General features: G+C 35.1%; 1 protein-coding gene across 1 annotated transcript; it reads left to right on the forward strand.

Moving 5' to 3' along the window:
* The first annotated feature begins 4,496 nt into the window (after window positions 1-4,496).
* On the forward strand, window positions 4,497-27,342 carry LOC123548608 (sodium-dependent dopamine transporter-like). Its single transcript, XM_045336029.2, has 14 exons — window positions 4,497-4,747; window positions 8,401-8,616; window positions 12,598-12,729; window positions 13,838-14,126; window positions 14,400-14,532; window positions 15,621-15,755; window positions 16,352-16,455; window positions 17,375-17,499; window positions 18,251-18,363; window positions 23,398-23,532; window positions 24,306-24,405; window positions 24,848-24,948; window positions 25,383-25,550; window positions 26,338-27,342. Exons 2-14 carry the CDS (start codon window positions 8,403-8,405, stop codon window positions 26,545-26,547), a joined length of 1,959 nt encoding a protein of 652 aa, XP_045191964.2. The 5' UTR covers window positions 4,497-4,747; window positions 8,401-8,402; the 3' UTR covers window positions 26,548-27,342.

The following is a 27,342-nucleotide window of genomic DNA, read 5'->3' on the forward strand; positions in this document are numbered from 1 at the left end:
TAAAATTATACCCGCAGGTACATAATTATACCCGTGGGTATAAAAATTATACATACCGGTATAAAAATTGTACCTGCGGGTATAATTGTATACCCGTAGGTATAATTTTTATACCCGCAGGTATACTTTTATACCCGCGGGTACAATTTTATACCCGCGGGTACAATTTTACACCCGTGGGTATACTTTTATACCCGCAGGTATAAAATTGTACCCGCGGGTATTAAAGTATGCCTGTGGGTACAAATTTTATACCCGCGGGTATAAAAATTATTCGCAGGTATAAAATTATACCCGCGGGTACAATTTTACACCCGAAGGTATACTTTTATACCCGCAGGTATAAAATTGTACCCGCGGGTATTAAAGTATACCTGCGGGTACAATTTTTATACCCGCGGGTATAAAATTATGCCTACGGATATAAAAGTATACCTGCAGGTATAAAATTATACCCGCAGGTACAATTTTTATACCCGCGGGTATAAAAGTATACCTACGGGTATAAAAATTGTACCTGCGGGTATAAAAATACAACAATTCGTGTCGTGGAGTTGCAGGTCATAACATTCACGCCATTTTGTACTGGCCGTTTTTTTTGTAGTTACGCAGCAAATATATAAAAAAATGTACCTGCGGGTATAAAAATACAACAATTCGTGTCGTGGAGTTGCAGATCATAACATTCACGCCATTTTGTACTGGCCGTTTTTTGTAGTTACGCAGCAAATATATAAAAATTGTACCCGCAGGTATATTTTAGTACCCGCAGGTATAATTTTATACCCGCGGGTATAAAAATTATACCCGCAGGTATATTTTTGTACCCGCGGGTATAAAAATTGTACCCGCAGGTATATCTTTATACCCGCGGGTATAATTTTACACCCGCAGGTATAATTTTTATACCTGCGGGTACAATTTTATACCCGTAGGTATAATTTTTATACCCGCGGGTACAAATTATACCCGCAGGTATAAAAATTATACCCAAGGGTATAAAAATTATACCTGCGGGTGTAAAATTATACCCGCGGGTATAAAAATTATACCTGCGGGTATAAAGTTATACCTGCGGGTACAAAAATATACCTGCGGGTACAATTTTTATACCCGCGGGTATAATTTTTATACCTGCAGGTACAATGTTATACCCGCGGGTATATTTCCAATTTATACCCGCAGGTATAAATTTATACCTGCAGGTATAATTTTATTACTACCTGTGGTACCTGGAAACTTTCGACCCAAATGGTACGCCATACGGTCGGCTTCTGCCCAGCCGATCACTGTCTCATCAGTTCTAAAAATAGAAAATACACCGGGTTTGTATACAAACAGGATCTCTCCTTATACAGTTCGTTTACTAGGTCATGCATATTTACACTTTTTTAAACTAAACTTTCTCTACTTACAAAATGATCTTTCTACTTTCTGATTATGTTTTGTTTTAGCTTGAGCTCACGTTTTTCTTATACTAGAAACTTTAAATTATGGAAGCCGGGGTTAAGGTTACAAAACGTAATCTTTAATGTTTACAAACACGATGTTTACAAAAACGACCTGTAGTACGTGAGCGCTAAAGGTGACGTAAGCGCTAAAGGTGTTGGCCCGGTATCATTTCTCCTTCTTTGCTGTATAGTAGAACATGCATTTTTTGGGACACAAACCCTGTGAATTTCACAACAAAATTACAGCAATGGTAGTTCTGTATTTCTCTAACATCTGCAGAATCCCGAGGGATTGATTGGTGTCCGAACCCGGTTGGGTGAGGGTAACAATTTATCCTGAGGGATTCTGCTGATGTTATAGTACGAAGCAAATTCTTGAATTAAACTTGTAAAAAGCTAAACAATGAATACTAGTTTATTGCCCAACAACATCATTAAATATTCATGAAATACGTTGGAATGTCAGCGTTGTTTGTCACGTGGACGTCATTTTTAAGACTGTGACTCAGTGCAGACTTGAAGCGCCGGTATAAATTACAGACTCCGGTACATACAAGATTAACTAAATTTGAACGAAAATATCTTAAATGTATATATTTTGTAACCATGGTAATACTAACCCTAACCTTTAGTCAGTATTTTATGCATATTGAACACTAAATGCATGCGGACATGCAAAAATATGAATATTTTTGCCGTGCGCTACAATTGATAATCACTTTCGGGCATGCGCAGAAAACCGCTCCAAGTCTCCAATAAGTTACATCGCATTTTTGATACGCTTTGCCACGGAACGCGCATATGTAAAAATATGTGATATGGTTGACCACTTCCAAATCAAATGCATGTAAGCCTACGCTGGTCACAAGAAGTCAAAATATTAATGGTCCTTATCTTTATTCTTTTGTTTACTTTTACTCTGCTGCGCTTCAGTATGTTCCTGTCGCATATTTGGTTGAACTTAAAGTCTATGAATGAGACACGTAAAGAAGTGAAAAGGGGTAGAATAAGAGGGTTGTATTTAACGAATTGTAGCTTTCTCATATAAATGCTAACACCCCTTTTTCTTATACTATAAGAAATGTTTCTTATCAAATTTCACATCATTTTCATCTCTATTTTCAAGAAAGATGTAATACCAAACATATTGCCATGTTTCATTACGAAATTTCGAGATCTTAGAGAAATATAGACATTTAATAGAAGCCACCCCCTACCCATTTACTGGGCTAAATTTTGGCCCTATGGTCCTTTTATTGTATATTTTGGTAAAAGCTTCACTTGTTTGCATTATTTTTCACTGGGATTCTGAAATATCATTCATTCCGTCATGAATAAGACCCAGAAGGATGCATTTTGTGCATTTTCTGACATTCTGGAGACAAAATATTGGCTTTTTAATCACAGAAATCGCTGCTGAAATAGGCGCATCTACTCAAAATATGGTCAAAATTCAAATTTTTCAAATTTCATTATTATTTTGCATTGGAAACACATTTGTATATCATATACAACCGATTTATGACTATTAAGACTAATTGCGATGTGTTTCGAGAAAAGTCTAATTTCAGCTCTTATAGGTTAAAGGTCAGTAATTCAAATCCTTCTTTGTTTCATATAAAAAAACGACAACTTCACGTCCTCTTTATGTATCTTTAGAGAACATCACTTTTTCCTACAACTATTTTTTTTTATGAAAGTTCTATCACAAATTAACGAAAAAAATGAAAAGAAAATAGGGGGTTCTGTAGTTCCTAGTGAAATGCCAGTCAGTTGTGGTCTGCTACCCTAAAAATGGCGCATATTTGCTCTCGTCCGCACAGTAAACACCTACTTCCGGTTTCGATCTGCAAAACTTGCCATGTGGGGTGTATGAACATGAACACCGTCCCATTTCATGCAGAATGTATTCTAGTAGTGAAAAATGGTGATTAAAGCACTCGTTCTACACGAATTTGAGCAGAAAATGGGAAAATTAGAATCTATTTATTATGGACTTCTTTCGAATTACTGACCTCATTCCTATAGGACGGATTACACCAAACTGGTAGTGACTACTCGGTATTACATGTGAAGTAGTCCAAAATATAGTTCCATGCTATGGATGAAATCTGGTATAATGAGTGACATGAGGAGGAGAGAGTTAAATTTTTGGTTTATTGCTTATTGTATTGGGAAAAGATCTAGACCATTTTCATTGTAAATTTCCTGGAATAAGTTTTATTCTTTGCGAAATATGTCTACCTACGCGTAATTGCTAAACGGCTGTTTTCATGGAGCCATTTTTAGAGGGTGATGTTTTTCAGAACAGATTATTTTTCTTATATACAACATAACATGTCAATATTTTTCTATTTTTGATAAGAAGACATGTTATACTAAATGACCATTATGGCTTTCATATCACTGAAATGCTCTAAAGTGCTGAAAATGAGGTCTGAATGTTTTGTTATTAATATGAAATAAATAAGGAATTGAATTGGTAGAATGTAACCTATAAGTTGTGCAGGGGTAAAAATTGAAACTTGTTTAGATGTGGCTGTAAATAGGCTAGTTTGGCCAGATTATGATAGAAAAATGACAATTTCAGTGCAATTTAGCAGAGAAAAAGAAGAAAAACTAAAAATATTTCAATATCGCTGTTTTAAGTGTATTTTTTTCCAAAAAAATGCATATTTATTGACTAAATATTGGTAAATTTTAGTTGTCAGGGGTGAGTTTGGGTATATTTTACAGTAACAGTGTGTGATTTGAGTGCAGTTTATGGTAAAACTTGATAAAATATGGTAAAAATAAGCCCAAGCAAATAAAAGTGGTCAAAAATGATGTCGCGACAGCTATTTTCAAGGAAATTTGGCGCGAGCATACGTTACTGAAAAAGCCATAAAACCTTGAAAATTTATTGTATCAAACTGAAACTGGTATTTTTTCTACGCATTTAGGTAACTGGTGCAATTTAAGTGAAAATAACACATTTTGAGTATGAAAATTTTCCTTTATAGTAGCAATATAGAGCATCTGGATTTAGTGGTGTTCAGCCTTAACAGCGCGTTCGTTTACGCTAACTAGGAGTTGCACTCACATATTTGACCTGTCAACGGAATTTGAGTTTTCTTACGCGTTGTTGATGTTAAGAGATGAAAGTCATTTGTATATTTAAGCAATTATAAAGAAAATGAGAACGGTAGATTAATATCTACAATTAATATTAACAGTCCATCGTTTTAAAACTGATAAATTTTGTGAAGTGGAAAACTCTGATGATGATATATAAGGAACAGAACACAGTTATAAAGGTATTTAATTTTCTTCATTGATAAAAAAGTAAATGATTTTAATTTATAACATCTTTAAATTTACCAAAAATGGCCTAGCAAGTCAGAAAAAAAGTTTGACCTATAACAGAATGTTGTTCTTGACATTTTGATTGCTGATTTTGATTTGTTTTGCGGTTGGTGCCATTTTGTTGGTGTGATTTTGTGAATGGTGCCAAATTGTGTGTTCATTCTCCCGGAGAAGAGAGTACTAAAGTAGTTTATATGAAAGTAACAGTTTTTTTCTTTCTATACAAGATATTTTTTAACTGACACACAAATCGAACTATGTTAGAATAAAATGTAAAAGAACTTGCACGATGGGGATGGCGGGGCAGCATAACTGAGTACATTCGGACTGAATAGTTCAAATACACCATTTTTTTTCTACGCCATTAGAAACGCCAATTTTAAGTTGCGCTTTATTTTACGTCCGGGCGTATGATGAAATTTACTGTTATTCATATCAAAAAGATGTCAAAGTCATTTTTCACCGTTGATTAATTTGATGGTTTTATTAATCAGAATTCATTTACAACATGTACATATATCAAAAAAGCATACAGGATTGAGTAGGAAGCTGAAAGCTTATTTGAAACTCTCTCCATAAGGATGGCATAATTATAAGCATGGTGTCATTTCTCTTTAGGCCTAAAAAAAAAGTTGTTTGTTTCCAGTGACATGGCCAAAAAAAATAGGGTAGGTAGGTAGGCATTTTTTTTTTAAACCCAACACCATCGCAGTTTCAAACAGGGAGATTATAAACCTTATAAACATGCATCCTATAGTTATGTTTGATTTACACCTGAATGTACAATGACTTTGATGATGTTTTAGCAATATAAAATGCCATTTGATTGTGTATTTAAATATTATGAAATAAATATTTGCTTTATGTTTGTGTTTTGTTGTTGTTGTTTTTTCATTTCCAGAGTAGCCAATCCGATTAGCTCAATAGGTAGAGCAGTCGATCTACGGATCAAATGGTCATAGGATCGTTATGTCCTATATCATTCATTCTCCGCCACTAATTCATGTGGAGAAGTTGGCAATTACTTGCGGAGAACATGGTTTATATTTGATTAAACATGAAACTTGAATGAAATCTTGCTGTGGATTCTCTCTTTAAATAATAATTTTAATACTGAATATTATTCAACAACCAACATTTATATTTCAAACTAAAACCAAGTAAAAGCACACTGTCCAGGAATATGATTTGCATCTTTGATCTGCATTGAGATTAATACCATCACCCCCTACCCCAGTCTAAAATTCTGGATTAACTGGAAATGCTAGACAATGGAGATTTGACTGGTATGCCCAAATTGTGAATTAATAAAGCTGCAAGTGGTTGTTCAACGTCTTACTACTATAAATCCAGGGTTTTCCCTAGGAAATTTATGCCCCCCTAAATTTATTTTTCTGGAAAAAAAAAGAGACTATTTTGGGGGACATGTTTGGATTTGCTTGAATACTTTGATACTCTTTTGGGCTTTTAATAGTTTAAATTGATTAACTTTTAATTAATTTGAAAAATTGTTTTTTGGGGAAAACTCATGCCCCCCTTTGCTAAGAAAAGGGGGACCTCGAAAAGTGGTAAATTTACCACCTTTTTGGGGGCTAGGGAAAACCCTGTAAATCCCATCTAAAACCTGACTTTTCAAGACTCTGCAGGCCTCGACCTTAACTTTTTACAGCAGGTCCACCAACTGCTGAAATCTAGTAGACTTGCTCAGACTTTAGTGGACCTCCAATTCTATCACATAAATTGTGATGTTGTAGACGTCATAACTTCATATGGCTCAAAGAAACAGGACTTATTTCTAAAATAATTAAAAATGAAGACTGTAGCAATCTGTTATCCCGAAAAATAATTATTTTGAAAAGTGTCCCAAAATATGGACACAATAATCATCATCCACCCGACGTCGACCCGTGTTGAAAGTGAAAAAAAAATAACAATTATCGGTAATTATTCTGATGATAAACTAAGTAATACGCCTTGTTTTCATCATCAATTAACACCCACTCAAAGAGCTAAAAGAAGTGTGTCGGTTATTATGGCATCTGGAGTGGAGATCAAAGCGGTATAGTTGCCCGAGATTGTCATGGCATTACGTCATGTTTTCGCGCCATGTGACACATCACTGTCTGATCGTACTTTCTCGATTCCTTAAATTGTTGAGAAGAAATCAATAAAAAGTTTTTTCTTTATTTTTTTTTTAAAAGCGAATGTGCAATATCCCGAATAAACTGACATGTAAATGTGTCGTGAACGATGATAGTGGATAGCCTACCTCTGTGACCTATTTGTCCTCAAGGAATTTACATTATTGTTTGAAAAGAATATCTAACAAAGTGTTGTATCAAAAAATACATGTACTATGAATAATTTAAAGCTTATTAAAATCCGCAACATCATACTGCTTTATTTTAAAACCACATTTCTATTTACGTTCACGAGGTCACGTAACCTATTCTGCCGTGCTAACAGAAATCTGTTTGCCAAAAATCGTTTTACGCCATGTATTTAAATTGCTGCCGCTTTTTCATTATTTAAGATTTTTTAATTGTGTTTTTTGTACATTCTGGTCAAGAGTCTGAATTTTATTACCATAGTATATACCGTTTATTTACTTTAAGAAAGAAGTAAATAATCAAGATCGCGCTGTTTGAAATTTTACAAAACATTATATGAAAATCTGATCGTTTTTAAAGAATTTTGCCTACATTCCTGTCGATATCTTATTAAAATTGTTATAGAACTCAAACTGCATTAGTTCTCAAGCGGTGTTGAAAATCTGAAGCGATTACATTGAAAAAATGAATGCACCACGCGCGTTTATTGTGTCAAAAGTAACCGCGATGTAAATAAGATATTACGATAGGGCGCACGTGTTTGTGGAATGGAAAATTACCAGCATGACGTTTTGATATTTTTACGATTCGCGGGTAAATTCCAGCCAATCCAGGTAATTTTGCCTGATGTATTAATTTCTCAATTTGGTAAAGTTACCACGTACAAAACCACTCGCCCGATCGGTAGAGTAGTCCATTCGTGCAAAGAGCTATAAAAATAATAATATACTTATTTGCAAAAATATGCGGCCCGATTTTACCGCTAAAAATGTTTAGGGTCGGCGGTAAAAAAATAGGGTAGGTCGGGCCACCGGAAACAAACAACTTTTTTTTTACGCCTTAATAGTTTTAGTAGTGTTAAGTTTAACGTTATAAAGCACATTGTATTCATACTGAAATTTGACCTTTTTATCTGTTAGCAAATACAAAGCATATATAGTCTTAACGATTGTTGACTTAATGACTTTCTGTTTTATTTTCAATTGTGTTGTTCAGTACGATTGTATCGCATTTTGTAGACAGATATACACTTGTCAAAGTTTTGAAACTACATGTTCATGTTATTTTTAGATGTGACCCGACGCGTTGAAAAGGATTATTTGGTTGAATTTTGAGATATATAATTTTTGCTGAATAGCAAAATTAATTATTTTATTTAAATTTGGACAATTTTACGAACGTTGCGGTGTCTCAGAGAACATTTGTTAATTTTAAAACTTGTTTCCTAAAGTTGACATCGTTCTGAAACGCTGTACCAGACATTTTCTTTGCAGACATGGATGAATGTGAAGGAACGCCGCTACGGGAGGACAATAACCCTTCAAAAGAAAGCAAAGAAAGCGATAATTCTCGTGACAGTGACATATCCGGAATGAAGAAAAAGTCTCAGTTTTCCGGATCTTGTAGTTTCATGGTTTCACTATTAGGTTATTCTATGGGAACCTCGGATTTCTGGAGATTTCCTTATCTTGTTTTCCGAAATGGAGGAGGTAGGTTAGCGTTGGAGAGAGGTAACTTTGCCATTTTTCTTCCGACAGGGCATCATTGCCAGTTGTTTTCAAATTTGCTCTATCTGAAAAGTATCAGAAGTGAATTGCAAGATAACTGTACAAAGATCTCTTACATATTCGTTATCTGTGAAATCACGGGAACGATTGCTTATGTATAATTATACACTCGGCAGTAATGTGCCCTCGTTAAATTATTACGCCCGACGTATAACCGCCCATCGTGCATAAATAGTGTTAAAACACTCTTTGCTATAAATCATTTCTTAATTATAATATGCTTGTCTCTGTTAAAACGCTCTTACGCTAGAATGACGTCACGTTTTTTGTTGCGACCATGAAAGAGCGCTTCTTTATTTTATCTACTGCGTCCTCGTGAAGTTAATACGCCCGACGTATAACTGCCCATCGTGCATAAATAGTGTTAAAACACTCTGTTGCTTTAAATTATTTCTTAAATTTCACCCAGTATAATATCTCTAGGTAGTGGCATTCGCGCAGTATAAAGTCGCACAGTATTAACACGGTGCATAATCGCGTGCGTGCGCGCGTCCGTCGTTGCGTCCGTCCGAAATAGAAAATTCTTATAATTCAAAAAGTGTTTTAGACCTATTAGCACAAGACTGTTGCTCACGTATGATATTGATACAAATATAGGTCACTATAGGGCGGTGCACGCGCAATTTCTTCGGGATTTCTTCTCTAACTGCATCTAGGTATTGCCTTTTATTTGTTATAGCTTTAAAAATCATTCACGAAATAGCCTTTTCAGATTGGGATATAAATTCATTGACTTTGCTTGTTAAAACTGCATTTAACTGCAAATTTCTCAACTAGTATGAGATCAATCATGTTTGTTAATTTAGATCAAACTTGTTTACAAATACAGAAACAAATCGCTCATATTTATGTATAAATACACTTCACCTGAATATGATATATTATGATTTGTTTTTTATTTTTGTTTTCCTCTGACATTTAAAGCAACATGTATTAGTTTTATAAACTCTAGGACAATTTTATACTTCACTTTAGAGTAGCCGCGCCATGAGAAAACCAACATGGTGCATTTGCAACCAGCATGGATCCAGACCAGCCTGCGCATCAGCATCCATGCTGTTCGCTTTCAAAGCCTACTGCAATTGGAGAAACCGTTAGTGAACAAGCATGGATCCTGAAGCGCAGGCTGGTCTGGATCCATGCTGGTCGCAAATGCACTATGTTGGTTTTCTTATGGTGTGGCTCAAAGAAAAATACTCAGTGATAAATTTGAAGATGTTGCTGATTTAGTACAAAATAATGAAGTGAGAATAACACAAACCAGATCAAAAACATAATTCTTATGAAATGCAAAAGGAAAGAAGAAGGAAAGAAAACTTTTTCGACGGATGCAAAATCCGAACCGTCACAAGAAACTACTAGAATAATCACATTTCCTTTTATTCCTCTAATTTTTTTACCATATTTTATTGCTTATATAGATGCAAGTAGATACATAGAATTACAATAATACAAAAGTAAAGGGGTTTGGCAACAAGTTCTAACAACATTATATTAAGCCCTTTCTCAAATAACACGCCAACAATCTCCATTCGTATATATTTTGTTTTAAAGTAGAATGCTATTGTGATAACTCGATAATTTAATTCTATTTACAAAAGAAATATTTTCCAAAATCATAATAAAGAAAAATTTCATACTAGTGACAGTGATCTTATCTTTATGTTTATACAAATGGTTTATGAATTTATTATAAATGTGCAGTCATGTTATTGCAATATAACATAATGCGATCACATCAAAGTATTGCGTTTGTTCTTTAATAAAACGGCAAAAATAAACCTTGAAAATAACAAAAACATCAAAGTAGAGGAAGAACTGTGCACTACTTATACTAGTGACATTATCTGGTTGGAAAAAATAACAAAACAAAATAAAGATAAAATGAAGCATGAAGATACTGTTCCATTTTCATGCCAGAGAGTTTAGCGGCAAGCATTATTTTGGGTAATAAAGGGAGATAATTAAAAAACTAGTTAAAGTAGACTATGGTTCCTTGACACTGCACTTCCCGTCAATGGCCTCTATCATTTTGTGAAATTTCAATGCTCCGGACAAACCTTACTTTGTATAATAAAGGGAGATAATTAAAAAAAAAACTAGGTAAGGTAGTTTGACACTGCACCTCTATGATTATGTGAAGTTTCAATCAAATGCCATTAATACTTTTCAAGTTATACTCCGGACAAAAGAGTGACGGACGGACGGAAGGACGGACAAAGCGGCAACTATATGCTCGCTCTTCGGGGAGCATAAAAATCACGAGAGACTATTTTGAAAAAGTGCATGCGCCCCACTCTACACATTGGAGATAATTCAAAAAGTAAGATAAGTTGATTTATGGTTCTTGCACGAGACACATTGTCATGTCATACTGATCATTTTGTGCCGTCATTTTGAAATCCATCCATGAATAACAAGCTTACAGATCGGACACGAATTCGGTACGCACGAACTAACGAACGGACGCTACAATTATTGTATGTCACCCCAAAAGGAGGAGTCTGAGAATCGAACTCAAGACGGAAAAAACGAAACTGAACGCATTACCGCTCGGCCCAACGAAAACTTATTGTTTACATCTAAAACGTTGTATACACTGACTATTCTTCTGTTTGTATACATTTCGAAAACGCCAAAAATTATGTGATTGTGTCAATATCAACACCCGTTCCGCGTGACTTACTAGTATTTAACAATAGGATATAATAGCCGTGTCCGTTTTCTCGTTTAACAGGGACACTGGTAGGTAACGTATTGTATTATAGATCAAGGCCGTTGATATTACCCGACCGTAAACAAAATGTTATGTATTTTAATTCATATAAATATACTTACTTTATTAGCATTTAACTGTTAAATTTTCATTTCGGGCCCCTATTGTTTTAAAACCAGTTTCATGAACTATAGAATTCAACAAGGGAATTTAAAATTACTTGTCACAATTGTTTGCCTTAATGAGATGACGTATCATAGGCAAAACCTGGACCCATAGCTGAAAGGTAAGTCACACTTCAGGGTCATATATCAACAATTTCTGTATATCAGCAATTCATCCAAGGATTTTACTATTACTTGGCACAAATATTTCCGGTAATAAGATGGTGTATCATGTACAACTTTCAGATCCCTTGCTTAAAGGTTAAGGTAACACTTAGAGAACAAATATAAGCATGGCATTAACAGGGTCTGTCTCGTGCCTGGTCCATACTTCTGCCATCCGTTGAAGAATAACAATAAACCTCATAACCTCATAATTCCCCCATAGACAAAATTTCCATGTGCAACAAAATAACAATTGGAGATCAATTTACCTGTCCATTATGTAACTCCACAATCCATCAAGGAATTTTAATATTACTTGGTAGAAATATTTCTCATAATAAGACGATGTGCCATGCACATGTTTTAGACAAAGTGCTACATCGAAACGACGTGCAGAGCGCATGTTTTGGATGGCTCGCTTCAAGATCAAGGTCACACCTAGGGGTCAAATGTCATATGACTTTGTTTCGTGTCCGCTCAGTAAACCTTGAACTGCTTGAAAGATTTCAAAGAAACTTGGTACAAATGTTCACAACATCGAGTCGACGTGCAGAGCTCATGTTTCGGATGGCTCGCTTCAAGGTCAATGTCAACCTTTGGGGTTAAAGGTCATACCTTCGGGCGTATATTGTTCCGCACTGCGGTGCTCTTGTTGTCAAACGCAATAGATTTACAAGATAATTTTATTGTAGAATGATTGAAATTTCATAATTGTACGCGTACGAGTTTCTTGGGTGTCAAAATTTAGAACACATTACTATTTTCAAAATATTATAGTCATACGTGCACAAAATATACTTATATACAAACTTCTTTTGTACTTGCGTATATATATATAAACCATTATTCTGATTTCAGGAGCTTTCCTGCTACCATTTGCATTGTTTATGGTGCTGGTTGGGCTACCAATGTTGTTCTTTGAAGTGTCTGTATCGCAGTTCTCCGGAAAGGGGCCTCTTAGCATGTGGAGTATAGCACCATTCTTTAAAGGTACTTAAATCAAATATTCGGCGATAAATTGCCTTTTTGTGTCGATTCGCTTTAAAACCACACTAATTAAATTAATCCTGGGACAATTAATAATTTCCTCTCTTTAATAATTGTGTGATTTGTATAAAGGTCTTAAAAAGACCCACCAAGACTATACAAACTTGATAAACTTTGTATTTTTGAGATAATGACTTTGGATATTATACATTGACATTACATTTATTACATGTAATCTGAGTGTTTTGCTAAGTGCCTCTGTAAAGTGCGAGTAAAGTAGGTAAAGCATAATCTGGTTTCCGAGGCTTTTGTTATTTCTCACTGCCAGAAATACATTTATATATCTGATTCTATGAAAATAAATTTTCATCCTAACTTTAAATGAGCAGATTTAAAAAACTGTTAAGCGCCCTCGTTTTAGTTTCTCAGACTTTGCATGATTATTCGAAAACTGATCTTTACCAGGTCAAAGAATTAAAACGTATATTTCATAGATTTTCATACAGAAACAAGCCTTTGTTATGTTGTAAAATTCAAATATTTTACATTTATATTTGATTTATATACCAGTGATGACCCATAACCGACTAATAAAATATGTTCAATGCCATATGTTCTATTCTATTCTATTCTATTCTATTCTATACTGTTCTGTTATGTTATGTTCTATTCTACAGAACATCTTTGCTCAATGCTAGCAGTCCGCTTCTCAAAATCAAGTTTAATCTTTTTGTTTAATACTTGGTCGAGCTCATATCTTTGTTTCCATATTGTTAATTATGTACTCAGACCTGTATTGGGTTTCTCGGCAGAAAGGTCGTTCGAAGTAATGCAACGGATGTAATAGAAGGCGAATTTCTTTTTCACATGCGAAGTGCTCCTTGTTTGTATTTGCATTTATCCTCTACCATTCCTTCATAAAACATTCGTGAAACAGGATTTTTCTATTCAGAACCAACATCAAACAAATCATGTGTTAAGTTTGTCCGAGGTCTCATATATACATCGCTACTGTTGTAAATCTAAGGTTTCAATTTTTCATAGCTACTGTTCGGATTGTATATTTAAGGTAGCGACTATACTTAGCTACTGTTCAATTTGTATATTTAAGGTATCGGATATACATTGCTTGTGATAAATTTGCTGAACAATGTGTACTACAATATTTTGAGAGCGTGGATCCTGGAGTACTTTGTGAACACATTTCAAGCCGAATTACCTTGGATTGGCTGTAATCATCAATGGAACGAACAAGGATGCGTAACTATGAAAACTGACAATTTCACGTCTAACGTTACTGAACGTGACATAAACACAACGTATTATCATTCCGAATTGAATATTCCTGTCGACAACTTTACAGATGTGACGAAAATGACAGCTGCCGAACAGTTTTGGCAGTAAAATATTTTAATCTTTTCAGATTTCTAACTGCAGGCTTTTTGGCTTGCATTTGTAGACCCTTATTTTAAATATACTCTATTTATAAATGGATCGGCATACAACAGTCTTAAACCATGCAAAAACATAAATAGATTATTAACTGCTATTATATATAATTCATCAAATTTGCCTTTACATTTAAAGATATTATTAACCGACATTGAAATGATTAAAAATCAGTGACGCGAGCATCTGCAGACGACACCGAATACGCAACCATTCTTTTTCAGATACAAGGTCCTTCAGCTGTCATCTGGTCTTGGTGATTTTGATGGTATTCTCTGGAACTTTGTTCTTTATATCTTTATCTGGCGGTTGTTAGTCTCTCTGTGTATGATTAAAAGTATTAAATCAATTGAAAAGGTAAAATGGAAGTAAAATTATTAAGATACAATCAAACACACAAAATGACTATGCTAGGGGGAGCAAAAGTGAGCTTTCTTTATTCGCATGTTAAAACACACTACATCAGACATTAAAACTGCAGTCGACAGAGCCATGGGGTTTTTGTTACCAAGTTGATGACTATATAAGACGAAAGATTTTTATAATATCTAAATGTTAACATGACAGTAAATCACCTATGTCTCATTTCAGAATTAAAAAAAAAAGAAATTAAAAGGACGAATGTGACTTTCATTAGTTATGTATTGTGCATACATAAAACAGGAATATATGAGTTTGTTTTCATTACCTGTGTTGTTTGCCTGTATTTTACAAGATGCTCGAGTCTGTTTACATTATCCCTGTGATTTGCACGCACCTAACAAGGCCGCTCGAGTCTGTTTACATTATCCCTGTGATTTGCACGCACCTAACAAGGACGCTCGATTCTGTTTACATTATCCCTGTGATTTGCACGCATCTAACAAGGCCGCTCGAGTCTGTTTACATTATCACTGTGATTTGCACGCACCTAACAAGGCCGCTCGAGTCTGTTTACATTATCCCTGTGATTTGCACGCACCTAACAAGGACGCTCGATTCTGTTTACATTACCACTGTGGTTTGCACGCATCTAACAAGGCCGCTCGAGTCTGTTTACATTATCACTGTGGTTTGCCCGCATCTAACAAGGACGCTCGAGTCTGTTTACATTACCACTGTGGTTTGCCCGCATCTAACAAGGACGCTCGAGTCTGTTAACATTACCACTGTGGTTTGCACGCATCTAACAAGGACGCTCGAGTCTGTTTACATTACCACTGTGGTTTGCCCGCATCTAACAAGGCCGCTCGAGTCTGTTTACATTACCACTGTGGTTTGCCCGCATCTAACAAGGACGTTCGAGTCTGTTTACACCCCAGCTTCACTAGCTCTAAGATTGTTGGCGATAATGTAAGCAGTTATTTAAGGAGAATGGTATTTTTATTTGCCCTGTATAAAAGTCTCATTATGCTAGACATCTACATGTTTGTATGAAATATATTTCTAATTATCATTATTTCTAGGTTATGTTTGTGACAGTATTTGTGCCTATAATTCTAATGTTGATCATATGGGTCCGTTCCCTGATGCTTGAAGGAGCCATTACTGGTATGTTGTACTACATCACTCCAACATTCGACAGGATAACTGATCCAAAGGTACGCACTTCTCTTTAAAGACTTCACCATTCGACAAGAAAATATACCCTAAAGACATATATATTCTTCTATTACATAGTATGTCATTCCATAGCAAAATGTATCAAAAGATATGAGCGCTTCCATTAAATATTTTGTCATATTGTCTCACTGACACTTCGGGTAAGTCCCATGTCCCATGTTCATATCCGCCCTGCCAACTGTTCGCCGATATTTTTTAGCATTTTCAAAGAAGTGAGAGTAGGTGGGTAGCATAAACCATGTTTTATTCAATTTCAGCATGTTTAAGGTATCCAATCCACAAATAAGCAAGTTCTATATAACAGTGCTATTAAAATATATCAAATGTTGATGCCTGGTAAGCTAATATAACTTCGGTATCATTTGAAAGTGTATTGTCTACTGAAAAAGAAAATATAAATTACATGACAAAGATATGTCCAAATCTTAATGTTTGTGAAACTCCTGCTTTTGACTGCAAAAATATCTTACAATTTATCTTACAGACAAATACTTACACGACAGTCTGTTACTTACTGTAACTGTAGTGATCAGTCTGTCACCGTCTTTACAGTACTTCTCTGTCTCATTCCCAGGTTTGGCTAGAGGCCGCGTTGATGGCATGTTATACTCTTGGACCAGGCTGGGGGACCATACCCATGATTGGAAGTCATAACAAGTTTCACGGAAATGTCATAAGGTTGATAAATTTCCGTTTACTGGCAGAATCTACTTTTGTAGTGTCCACAACTAAATACCCCCGAAATTTTTACTTAGTATCGAACTTTTCTATACGCAAAACATGGACACAAAGGCAATACTGTTAACAGGAAAACTCTGTTCACTGTTAGATTGTAAAAATATAAACTGGATACACACACCTGCAGGTCTATATATTGTACCCAGCATGTGTGGAGCAGAACATATACTACAATACATCAACGTATGGCCTACCTTAACGTCTAGAGCTACTCCAGATTTGAAAATGTATCTAGGATATCTCCCTACATTTACATGTACATATATTTATTCGAAATTACGAGTGAATATGTGGAAATTTCGAGTTTCATGATGATAGATAAAACGCATCTGGCACTAATGCTCCGGTGTTATCGAGGGTTATACCCCAGTCACACATACGGCGCGGATAGCTACGTCTAGCCACGGATAGAATCGTTGTAACCCGTATCGATCCTGAGCCGTACGGATTGGAACAGATTGATACGGATTACTACTTTAAGGTACGGCTCAGGTACGGATCGATACGGATTACTACGTTTCTATCCGTGGCTAGACGTAGCTATCCGCGCCGTATGTGTGACAGTGGTATTTCACAAAGTACCTTATTTTGGCCCGAACCGGTACATCTTCTGTACACTAGTAGTTAGTAATTTGAACATTTGAGTTACATACCTCGAAAACAAGTATCTGGAAAATTTCGACTTACTTGGTATTAATGGTCTGTTATACTGCACATGGGGCATTTTATCATATTAAGTAGCCGTGGCATGTCATAGGTAGCTTTTGTAAACTATTCTGCTTGGGCCTCTTCACTTCCCTAAAATATAACCCTATGATTCAGTCAATATATCGCTTAAGTCATCTTATTTACTTAACAGGTATTCCGTTTTATCAACGTTTTGTGATTTTCTATCAGCTGTAATGAATGGTCTCATCTGTTTCTCTATCCTTGGTGTAATGGCACACGACAGTGGCCTCGATCTGGAAAAAACAGTCACTTCAGGTAAGGAGCGAGTTTCTCTGTCCTCGATATAATGGCACAGGATGGTGACCGAGATCTGGAGAAAACAGTCACTTCAGGTCAGTAGACAGTTTCTCTGTCCTCGATATACAAGTACTGGCACACGATGGTGATCGAGATCTGGAGGAAACTGTCACCTCATGAATGCAGGGAGTTTCTCTGTCCTCGGTGTAATGGTACACGAAAGTGGTCTCGGTCTGGAGGAAACTGCAACTTAGGTATGTAGGTATGTTCCCTGTCGTCGTGTGGTACACGACCTTCGTCTCGACCTAGAGAAATCTGTCATCCCAGGAACGTAGTAACGGCAATAGTTTCTCTGTCCTCGAGGTAATTGCACGCGGCAAGAGTTGCACTGTTCCCGAGGATATGGTACACAACAAGGGTTTCTATGTTCTCAAGGCAATGACACGCGAAAACAATTTCTCTGTCCTCGATGTAATGGCACACCACAGCTTATGTGCATATGTATATATTTAACCAAACTCCTATGGAGTTTTGTTTGCAGGTTGTTTAGTCTTTCTAAAAATTACTATGTTCAGATGTAGTAAAACAACAATATCGGAAATGTTGGGGGTTGTATTTCAGCACGACATCGAAGTTCTTGGAAGTACCATCATATATGACGCTGTTAAACAAGGTTTTATTTCGAGAAATAATGTTATATTGATAACAGTGATATAAATAAAATCATAAAATCACTTTATTGAGTATCGGTATTTGTTTACAATTTCAGGGTTATCATTAGGTTTCACCGTTTACCCAACAGCTTTTACGTATTTCCCGCTACCCCAAGTGTGGTCAGCAGTTTTCTTCGTTAACCTAATTCTTGTGGGGCTTGATGCACAGGTAATTTGTAGGTTTTATTGAAATCGTATAAGCTATACATACTTTATAAAACTAGGAACATGCATCATTTCACAAAATCGTCATTACTGAGCAAATACTTACTAAACATGTTTTGTTTTGTCAAAATTGTTCAGTACTGTTCTCTGTTGCAACATGAGCTTAATACACATTCTCTGCCGACTGTCGTTGGAACAACTCTCTATTTTGTATCCTAGTCATTTCTTAAATTTGATTTAACCTTCTTTTTTCGATTTAACCTATTTTCAGAGACAAAAATGTACACTCCAAGTGGATAATATTCGAATCAATTTCCTATTTCAGCTTAGACCATAAACTCAAAATTTAAACTACGATATTGTAATTAAATGCAATATATCATAGTAAATGATAATAGATTAGCGTTGTGTACATCATTTTGCCATTACAAATTCTCCACACTGATACGAAGTTTCAATTCTGTCTACATGTACATCTTTTATGATGTAGTACCCTTGCGAGAACGTATACGCGTATAAGTATACGTTTTGTCGTGTTATAACAAGGAATTGGTTGGTGTCCGAGCCCAAAGGATTCTGCAGATGCTAAAGGAGGAATCAAACATGATTTAACGGTGTTCTAGCATAAAATATCTAATACGCAAAAACCAAATTAATATTGTGAAATCTGCACGTAAATATGAAAAATAGTTAGTCATGGTAAAGAACATATTTATTTCATTTCTGTAATAAGAATAATGATAAGGGTACATGCGTAAGTAATAAAAATATTATTAGCTTCAAATCGAGAAAACTGCATTTTACTTTCGCGGAATAATAATACACTCCTAAAGCCTCGCCAAACTCGTGTATATGAAATAATCTACAAGAGGGCCATGATGGCCCTATATCGCTCACCTGAGTACCATTGCTTTTAATGATAAAATCAAGTTTTGACATAGATCACATAGGCATACACATTAAATAACATCGGGATAAATATTTTCTTGGAACAGTCCCTTTTGACCTATTGGTCACATACTAGTCAGGGCCAATCTTCATATCAAGTTTGAGGGTCCTAGGCTCAAATGCTGCATTTTTGTACTAGCATGACTATTTCTTACCCTTGAAGACTTAAATAATATTTAAAACCAATCTTATTAGATGCTGCTGAGATATATTCATTTACATAAAATAAAGGGAGGTAATTTGGCATAAATTCAATCAAAAGTTATATACCCTGATTGGCCGAGTCCATCTGATGGCATAAATGACATTTAAAATCAGTATCTTCATTGGTTACTGAGATACACCCATTTTAATTTGAAACAAAGGGAGGTAATTTGACATAAATCATTCGGTATTATCTACACTGATTGTCTCAGTCCTCAGTGATTATAATGAAATTTCAAATGAGTCCTATAAATACTTACTAAAATAAAATACTGTTTAAACCAAAGGCATCGAAATATTACGCCAATACAAGTTGTGTGCAAGTTTGATTACAGTTGATTGCAAAATGTTGTCTCTATCGTGTTCACAAGCCAAAAATGGCAAATTTTTGCCCTTAAAAGGGCCATAACTCTGGAACCCATGATGGGATCAGACCAGTTTGCGAAAGGAACTGAGATATTATGCCATTACAAGTTGTGTGCAAGTTTGATTAAAGGTGATTGCAAAATGTTGTCTCTATCGTGTTCACAAGCCACAAATAGCAAATTTTGGTCCTTTAAGGGGCCATAACTCTGGAACCCTTGATGGGATCAGGCCAGTTTTCAAAAGGAACCGAGATATAATGCCAATACAAGTTGTGTGCAAGTTTGATTAAAGTTGATTGCAAAATGTTGTCTCTATCGTGTTCACAAGCCAAAAAATGGCAATTTTTTAGCCCTTTAAGGGGCCATAACTCTGGAACCCATGATGGGTTCTGGCCAGTTTTCGAAAGGAACCGAGATATTATGCCCAAACAAGTTGTGTATAAGTTTGATTAAAATCAAATACAAAATGTGGTCTGTATTATATTCACAAGGAAATTGTGAACGGACGGACGGACGGACGACGGACGATCACAAAAGCTCACACTGTCACTACGTGACAGGTGAGCTTATAAATGGTGCTGGTGTAGATACACGGAGATTCAAAATGCATATTTTATAATTTCACGCAAATTTTTATGTTCTTGTGTCATAACTTTGTGTTTATTGGCTCACATTTTGCTTTTCTAATACATGTATCACGGCTTCAGATTTACATTGATATTATATGCCAATTTACCTTGCTTTATAGCAATTGCGAGACATTTTAAACTCTTTCAGATGACAAATCGGATCCATTAAAACTGTCAAATATTCTTTTACACTTTAGTTGAATGAATAAGATCAGTTTCGAAATAGTTAATACCTATGTATACAATAATATTATGAAAGCAAATAGGTTCTTTAGTAAACACCAGTAGGGTTATGTCAGTTGTATTATTAGAACAGAAATGGCACGTGCTGTCCAAAAGAACATAAAGTCAAATCTATTTAATGTGATTTTCTGGGAGTCCAGAAAGCTTTCGTATATCGGACCAATACCGGCAAACCGATATCGGTTAACGGTATTGGCATGACATTCAATCGATATCAAACACCGACAAGGTAAGCATTATCTGTCGAAAACAATATCGGGCCACTATCGCGTTAATTTTGAAACCCTTATATCGGGCCAATATTGAACATCACTACTGTTCTTATCGGAAATGCTTCCGGTTGTATTTCAACACGACATCGAAGCCCTTGGAAAAATCCGATCTTGTTTTATTTCATAAAACATCATAACATTAATGAACTTGTATTATTACAGACAAGATACCTGTTAGCCGAAAATAAAACAACCTTGGTCTACATTTGTCAAAATTTATGAAAAACTATTGGGAACATTTACTAGTTAGCTGTGATTACAAACAGGTGTGCAGCAAAGGTATTCTCACGACTTAATTTATCCTAAAAGCTGAATCACACGAAATTAATAATGCGTGAACTAATGAGGGTATAAAATGTACATACAGTATGATTTTAAATTTAGGGATAACACAATCATGTTTTTTTATCTTATAATAATTGCAAAATCCCGAAGAACTGGTTGAAGCCCGAAACTGTTAGTGATTATGCAGATGTAAGAACAGGGAACAAACATGAGTTACTAGTAACACTTTTCTGGCTTAAAACGTTTTATAGGGTTGTTGTATAATTTACATTTTGCCAAGGAACGTGAATGTACAGATCAGCTCACGCGGAAAACCCATTCTACTCGATCCTCGGAGGATGGCCAAAACGAGTACTAAGGCTCCGACTCGAAGTTTCTTCGAGTCAGCCTTTTTCCGTCAAGGAATTTCGCTATCTGACTCCGAGGATTTATGCGAAGTCACTCGAAGGAAATCCTCGAAGTGACTCGAGATGAAATCCAGTTAGCGGAATACACACCTATATTGTTTTCTTTTGTTTCCGAGTCACTTAACGGAATTCCTTCAAGTGACTCCGAGACGAATAATTAATTACCTATACAAATTTAAATGGGCTTTAGAGAAACTTCGAGGACAGATTTCAGATTAATCGGAGCAGGGTGATTATATTTTACATAGTGATAGGCGAAATAACACAGTATTTCTAAATAAAAATAATACTGTAGTATTTTTATCCTACTTTAAAATAAACCATTTTTTCTGTTTACTTATGATATTTTATCACTTTTTGAGTGGATACGGCTGTAGTATTTTTTTATCCTATTGATAATTCCTTCCAAATGAATTAATTATAGAAAGACCATTTTCATGATGAAAATTAATCATTTCTCCTACCTATAATTTTCATTAATTAATAAAGGTCACTTTTTTTTCACAGCCATTATCTTAACGTTTATCTAGTCTTATATAGTTTCTAATTTAGTCCATTTTACATCAATTTATTTCTAAATCTAATTTGCACTGTCAGAAACTATTTCAATATAATATTTAACAAATCACTATTTTTTAACGGCAGTTATTTAAAATTTTGTTTAGTTTTATATAATTCTTAATACTTAACAATTTACATTTCTAGCGGGCGTATTTTTAAAATTTATCTGGTTATAAATTATTCATAATTTAGTGCATTTTCATGACTTGATTTCTAAATTAAATTCGCAAAGGCAGAAATTATTTCTATATCAAAATTTAACAAAGCAGTTTCCTTTAACGGCGCTCATTCGGAAATTTATTTAATTAAATATGATTAATAATTTAGTCCGTTCTACATAAATTTACTTCTAAATCTAATTCGCATGTATTTCAATATCGTACTAAACAATTACTTTAAGCGGGTTTTATTTTAAAGCTTATCTATTTATAAATTATTCTTAATTAAGTGCATAAATTATTATACGACTTTTTCCCTAAATTTAATTCGCAAAGTCAGAAATTATTTAAATATAAAAATTTAACAAATCACTTGACTTCAACGGTGGTGATTTGAAAGTTTGTTTAATTTCGTATAATTAATAATTTAGTTTATTATACATTAATATACGTTTTAATCTAATTCGCATGGTCAGAAATTATTTCAATATCAAAAATTCACAACAGTTTCATACATTCAATTAAAAGAACAAGCTAATTATATAAAAACAATCCGTCCAAGTAAGGAAATACTGACTCGAAGTTTCGTCAAATCATCTCGCGGCACTCGAAATGACTGATTTATTGTTTATTACAGACTCGGAATCGCGCGGAGTGGCCATAAAATACCGGAAATCATTATAGTGTTACCTCTATACTCGGAGTTCCGTCAAGTAATTTCTCGGAGTGACTCGACGAAATTCCGCTAAAGTAATAAAACTATAACAGTCGGTACTCCGAGTCAGAATTAGGTAGTACTCGGAGGAATTCCTCGCTATGCAAGATTTTTCCTTCGAGGAAAAACGGAATGTGGGTTTTCCGCGTGAGCTGATCTGTATAAACAAAATATGTTAACAGCACGTTGGCAAGATACTTACCTATTTAGAGCATAATGTACACTTTTATTGATACTGGTTCATTTTACAGGTGTTATCCACAGAAACGGTCATGAGCTGCTTGGAAGATATGTTCCCAAAATGGTTCAAAGGTACAAGAAGACTTTTTATGATTGCCTTGATCAACGCCGGTTTCTTTCTCCTCACTATTCCATTTTGCACGAGGGTAAGGATTCTACCTTAAATACATTCAAGAAAAAGAAGTGTCACTAACAACATGTTATTCATTCGTGTCTGTCAATAGACTGTGTCCGATCAGTCTGTAGTGCAATCTATTCATTTATAACTTCAATGTATAATTTTTACTATTCTGCCTCGTATGCGTAGAAACAGTCATATCCTTTTCTCCCTTCAATTTTTCGTTTGAAAATATCTGTAATTTCTATAGCCATGCATAATGTGTAAGATACTACCAGCTCGCATCACAACAGGAGTTAACAATGAAAACTTGGTGAAATACAACAAGAAACGCACCGCTTCAAGCTACAAAGCAGGCAACGTAAGACAATGGAACATAAAATGCGGATGGTTTATTGAAACAGGACTGTAAACACATATATTTTGCATGATAACCAGCCACCCTCATTAAAGCATTAAGTATTCTTTCATCTCACATCAAGAACCAGGTAATCCGCATTCTTGTTTTCTTAAAAACAAGTGACAGCTTATTCTTATACTGTCATGTGACAGGTTATATCTATACTGTCATGTGACAGGTTATATTTATACTGTCATGTGACAGGTTATTCTTATACTGTCACGTGACAGGTTATATTGACAGGTTATTCTTATACTGTCACGTGACAGGTTATATTTATACTGTCACGTGACAGGTTATATTTATACTGTAACTATAGGTCGAGTACGTAGTTCTTAATATCGGCAGTCATTACTGTCTTAATATTGAAAGTTGACCATTTTCATTCTGACTGTTAACAGGGAGGAATGTATCTTTTTCAACTGTTAGACTGGTATGCTGCTGCCTGGACACTACTATTTGTTTGCTTCATAGAATGTGTCGTGTTTACCTGGGTCTATGGTAAGTGAACTAAACACACATTTCTTTTGTTCTATAAAAGTAATCAATAGAGAAATTCAATTTATAAATATATTAATTTATTTCCGGGACTTGCGTAATAACCCCTTGCATTTTATGAAGGGAAACATAAGCGTGCTGTTGAGTATCTGTTTTTAATCAAACAATAATAATAAATTAAAAAAGAGACAATTTAAAAACAACGCCCTCTTTGTTTCCTATGTGTGTTTGTGTGTTTGTTGTTGTTTCAGGGGTCAATTTGCCACAATTTCGCCTCGGCTTCGTTACAACAAAACGGACCATTTATTAAAAAATGGAACTGTTCTGGAATGGATTTTTGTTTGCAATGTTCTGAGGTTAAAGGCTCTTTAAGGCACCTGTATAGAAAGTATCAGATCTATTCCTTTGTCTTTCCATGTTACAAATTGTTCTGATCTGTCATCAGGTACTGAGCGTTTGAGCAGGGATATTGAGATAATGGTCGGTCGTCCGCTACCAACGTTCATGCGGATATCAGGCGCATTTATTTCACCATGTATCTTTTTGGTAAGTTGCATCAGTTATCAAATAGTTGCTGTTTCAGCAAAAGACGGAAGATAACATGTCCGTTGATTCCCATTATCACGTAAGAAAGCTTCTTTTGCAGTATTCGTTTCTTTATGGAATGCTGTACCACTGTCGATATTGCGTGCAACTAACTATTGTCATGTTATGCCCATGCACAAATGCACACATGGACCTTGCTCTTTGGTAAACAGTTGCAAAAATCTTGGTTTTCTATTTAAGACGCACTTTAATAATTTCCGCGCGTAGATTTATTACTCTGTTTTAAGAGCGAATTATTACAAATTGATGGCGGAAGTAGTCAGGTCTAATACCTTTACAATCAATGGGACCTTGAATAAATTGAAAAAATTCAAATGAAGTAAAATCTTCAAATAATTTCAAAATGGAATTAATGCATGAATCTGCTGTTACAGGTAGTGCTGATTCAGTCTTTTGTTCAGTACCGTCCACCAACATACGGTAGCTATAGTTACCCTGCATTCGCTGAAGCTCTAGGCTGGTGTCTGGCTTTCCTTGTTATCTCTCCTATTGTTGTCGTCCTTGTGCTGAAGTTGATTAAAACAGGAAGATCCACAAAAAAGGTAAATGAGATTAAATTTGCTACTATTATTGTAAATGATTTGACACATTTGACCAATAATGACTAACGCGATTTTATTTTCCAAATGTTACTTTGTGGACACCATTCCAAAATGTTACTGCCTGGACACGTTTTAGAAAATTTTATGTTCACGACTTAGCAAGGGTGTTTTTTTTTTAAAAAAAAAAGAAGAGAGAAAAAAAACAACATTTATAGCACATCTTAGACAATTGCACTCAATGTTACTGTTTACTTTTTTGTATATATATCATCGGTTTTTAATTGTTAAACTGCCTCAATGACCGAGTGGTCAAGGACGGTAAATCTCTTTCTTAAAGCTGTGGATTCGAGCCGCACTCTGCGATTAAGGTCGAATTCGCCACCAGTATATCTTGCAAGAGGTCGGTTGTTCTACACAAGTGCCCGGTCAGACTTTAAATAATGCTCGGGACCACTTAAGACTTCAAGTATCAGTACAAATGCTGGAAGATCGTAACTGTGCTGAAAATTAGTAATTCATTTACAGTAACTCTCACATCGAGGTCGTAAGTGGGAAAGACCATAATGCTTCAATTATCTAGGTTTCTAGAAATCAGCAGAAACATAGAAAAGATAAGGAAAACGGATTGCTCGAGTGTTCCCGCGTGTTCGAGCCATATATCTAATCAGGAAAGCGGTGTATATATATTGGAACTGCAGTGTTAAAATTGATCACGATGTCTTATGGATGCTTTTGGTTTGTCATCCTCCTCTATGGATTTGATTTTGATTTTCATACATGTTTTCAGTTATCAGAAGAAATAAAAAGACCCTCTGATTCCTGGGGACCATACGATGACATTGCCATGGAAGATTACACTGACAAAGGCATAGAAGCTACAGGGTGTTTCTGTACTTTCATATACAACCTTACAGGCAGATCTAAGAAAACAAAAGCAGCGACATATCATAGCAACGGATCACATTTATATAGAGATATCAAATCAACAGATGTTTAGTATATTTTCGATTTTGTAAAAAAAATCAGATTTTTTGAAGTTTAGACTAATTTATCTCAAATCTCGTTTTCATGTACATGAAAAAAATGCACGTGTGTAAACACAGCAATAATATGTACTCTTGTCATTACTTTATCTCCGTTTTGTACAAATCATGTGCTAGCCTATTTGTAACAATACTAGTAGTTCCAAATTTTGAAATCGGCGAATTTTTGTAGACTAATTTTGCTTGCATTTCAAAATATGCTATTTAGAATGAATAGGTGACATTGATATTATAAAATATTGAAAAAAAGTACATGTCGTATTATAAATAAGCTGAAATTGTTTTCTTGTTTTTAAAAGCATTTGAGATTAATGGAAGATATCTGATTGTACATTTAAATATTTGGTCACATGCAAAAGGCAGCTTTTATTAAAGTACAAATGTATATGCGAGAATGCTATAACTCCTCTGTCTTGTAACATTTTGTGTGGAGTCTCGTTCGGGGCTTTGATTCGCATATTCGCTGTACGACTCCGGTAATGTTTCGGTGACATTGTATTTGCTACCTCTAGCACTCCGGTGCTCTCAAGTTCATTAAAGTTTATAAATAAGGCTATATATATACAAGAAGTTTGGATCTCATTTCAACAAAGTAAAGTTTAAATACAGAAAAGCTCTACTTTTCTGGTACCAAGGTCTTCTCTGCCTACTTCCCGTCTATTCTCGCTAACAATTGTACCATCTGCTCTTCTCGTTCTTGCCATTTCTGTTGTTACTCCTGTAGTTTTGATTTAAGTGGCTGATAATCT

The sequence above is a fragment of the Mercenaria mercenaria genome, chromosome 6 (assembly GCF_021730395.1).
Source record: "Mercenaria mercenaria strain notata chromosome 6, MADL_Memer_1, whole genome shotgun sequence".
NCBI classification, from domain to species: domain Eukaryota; kingdom Metazoa; phylum Mollusca; class Bivalvia; order Venerida; family Veneridae; genus Mercenaria; species Mercenaria mercenaria.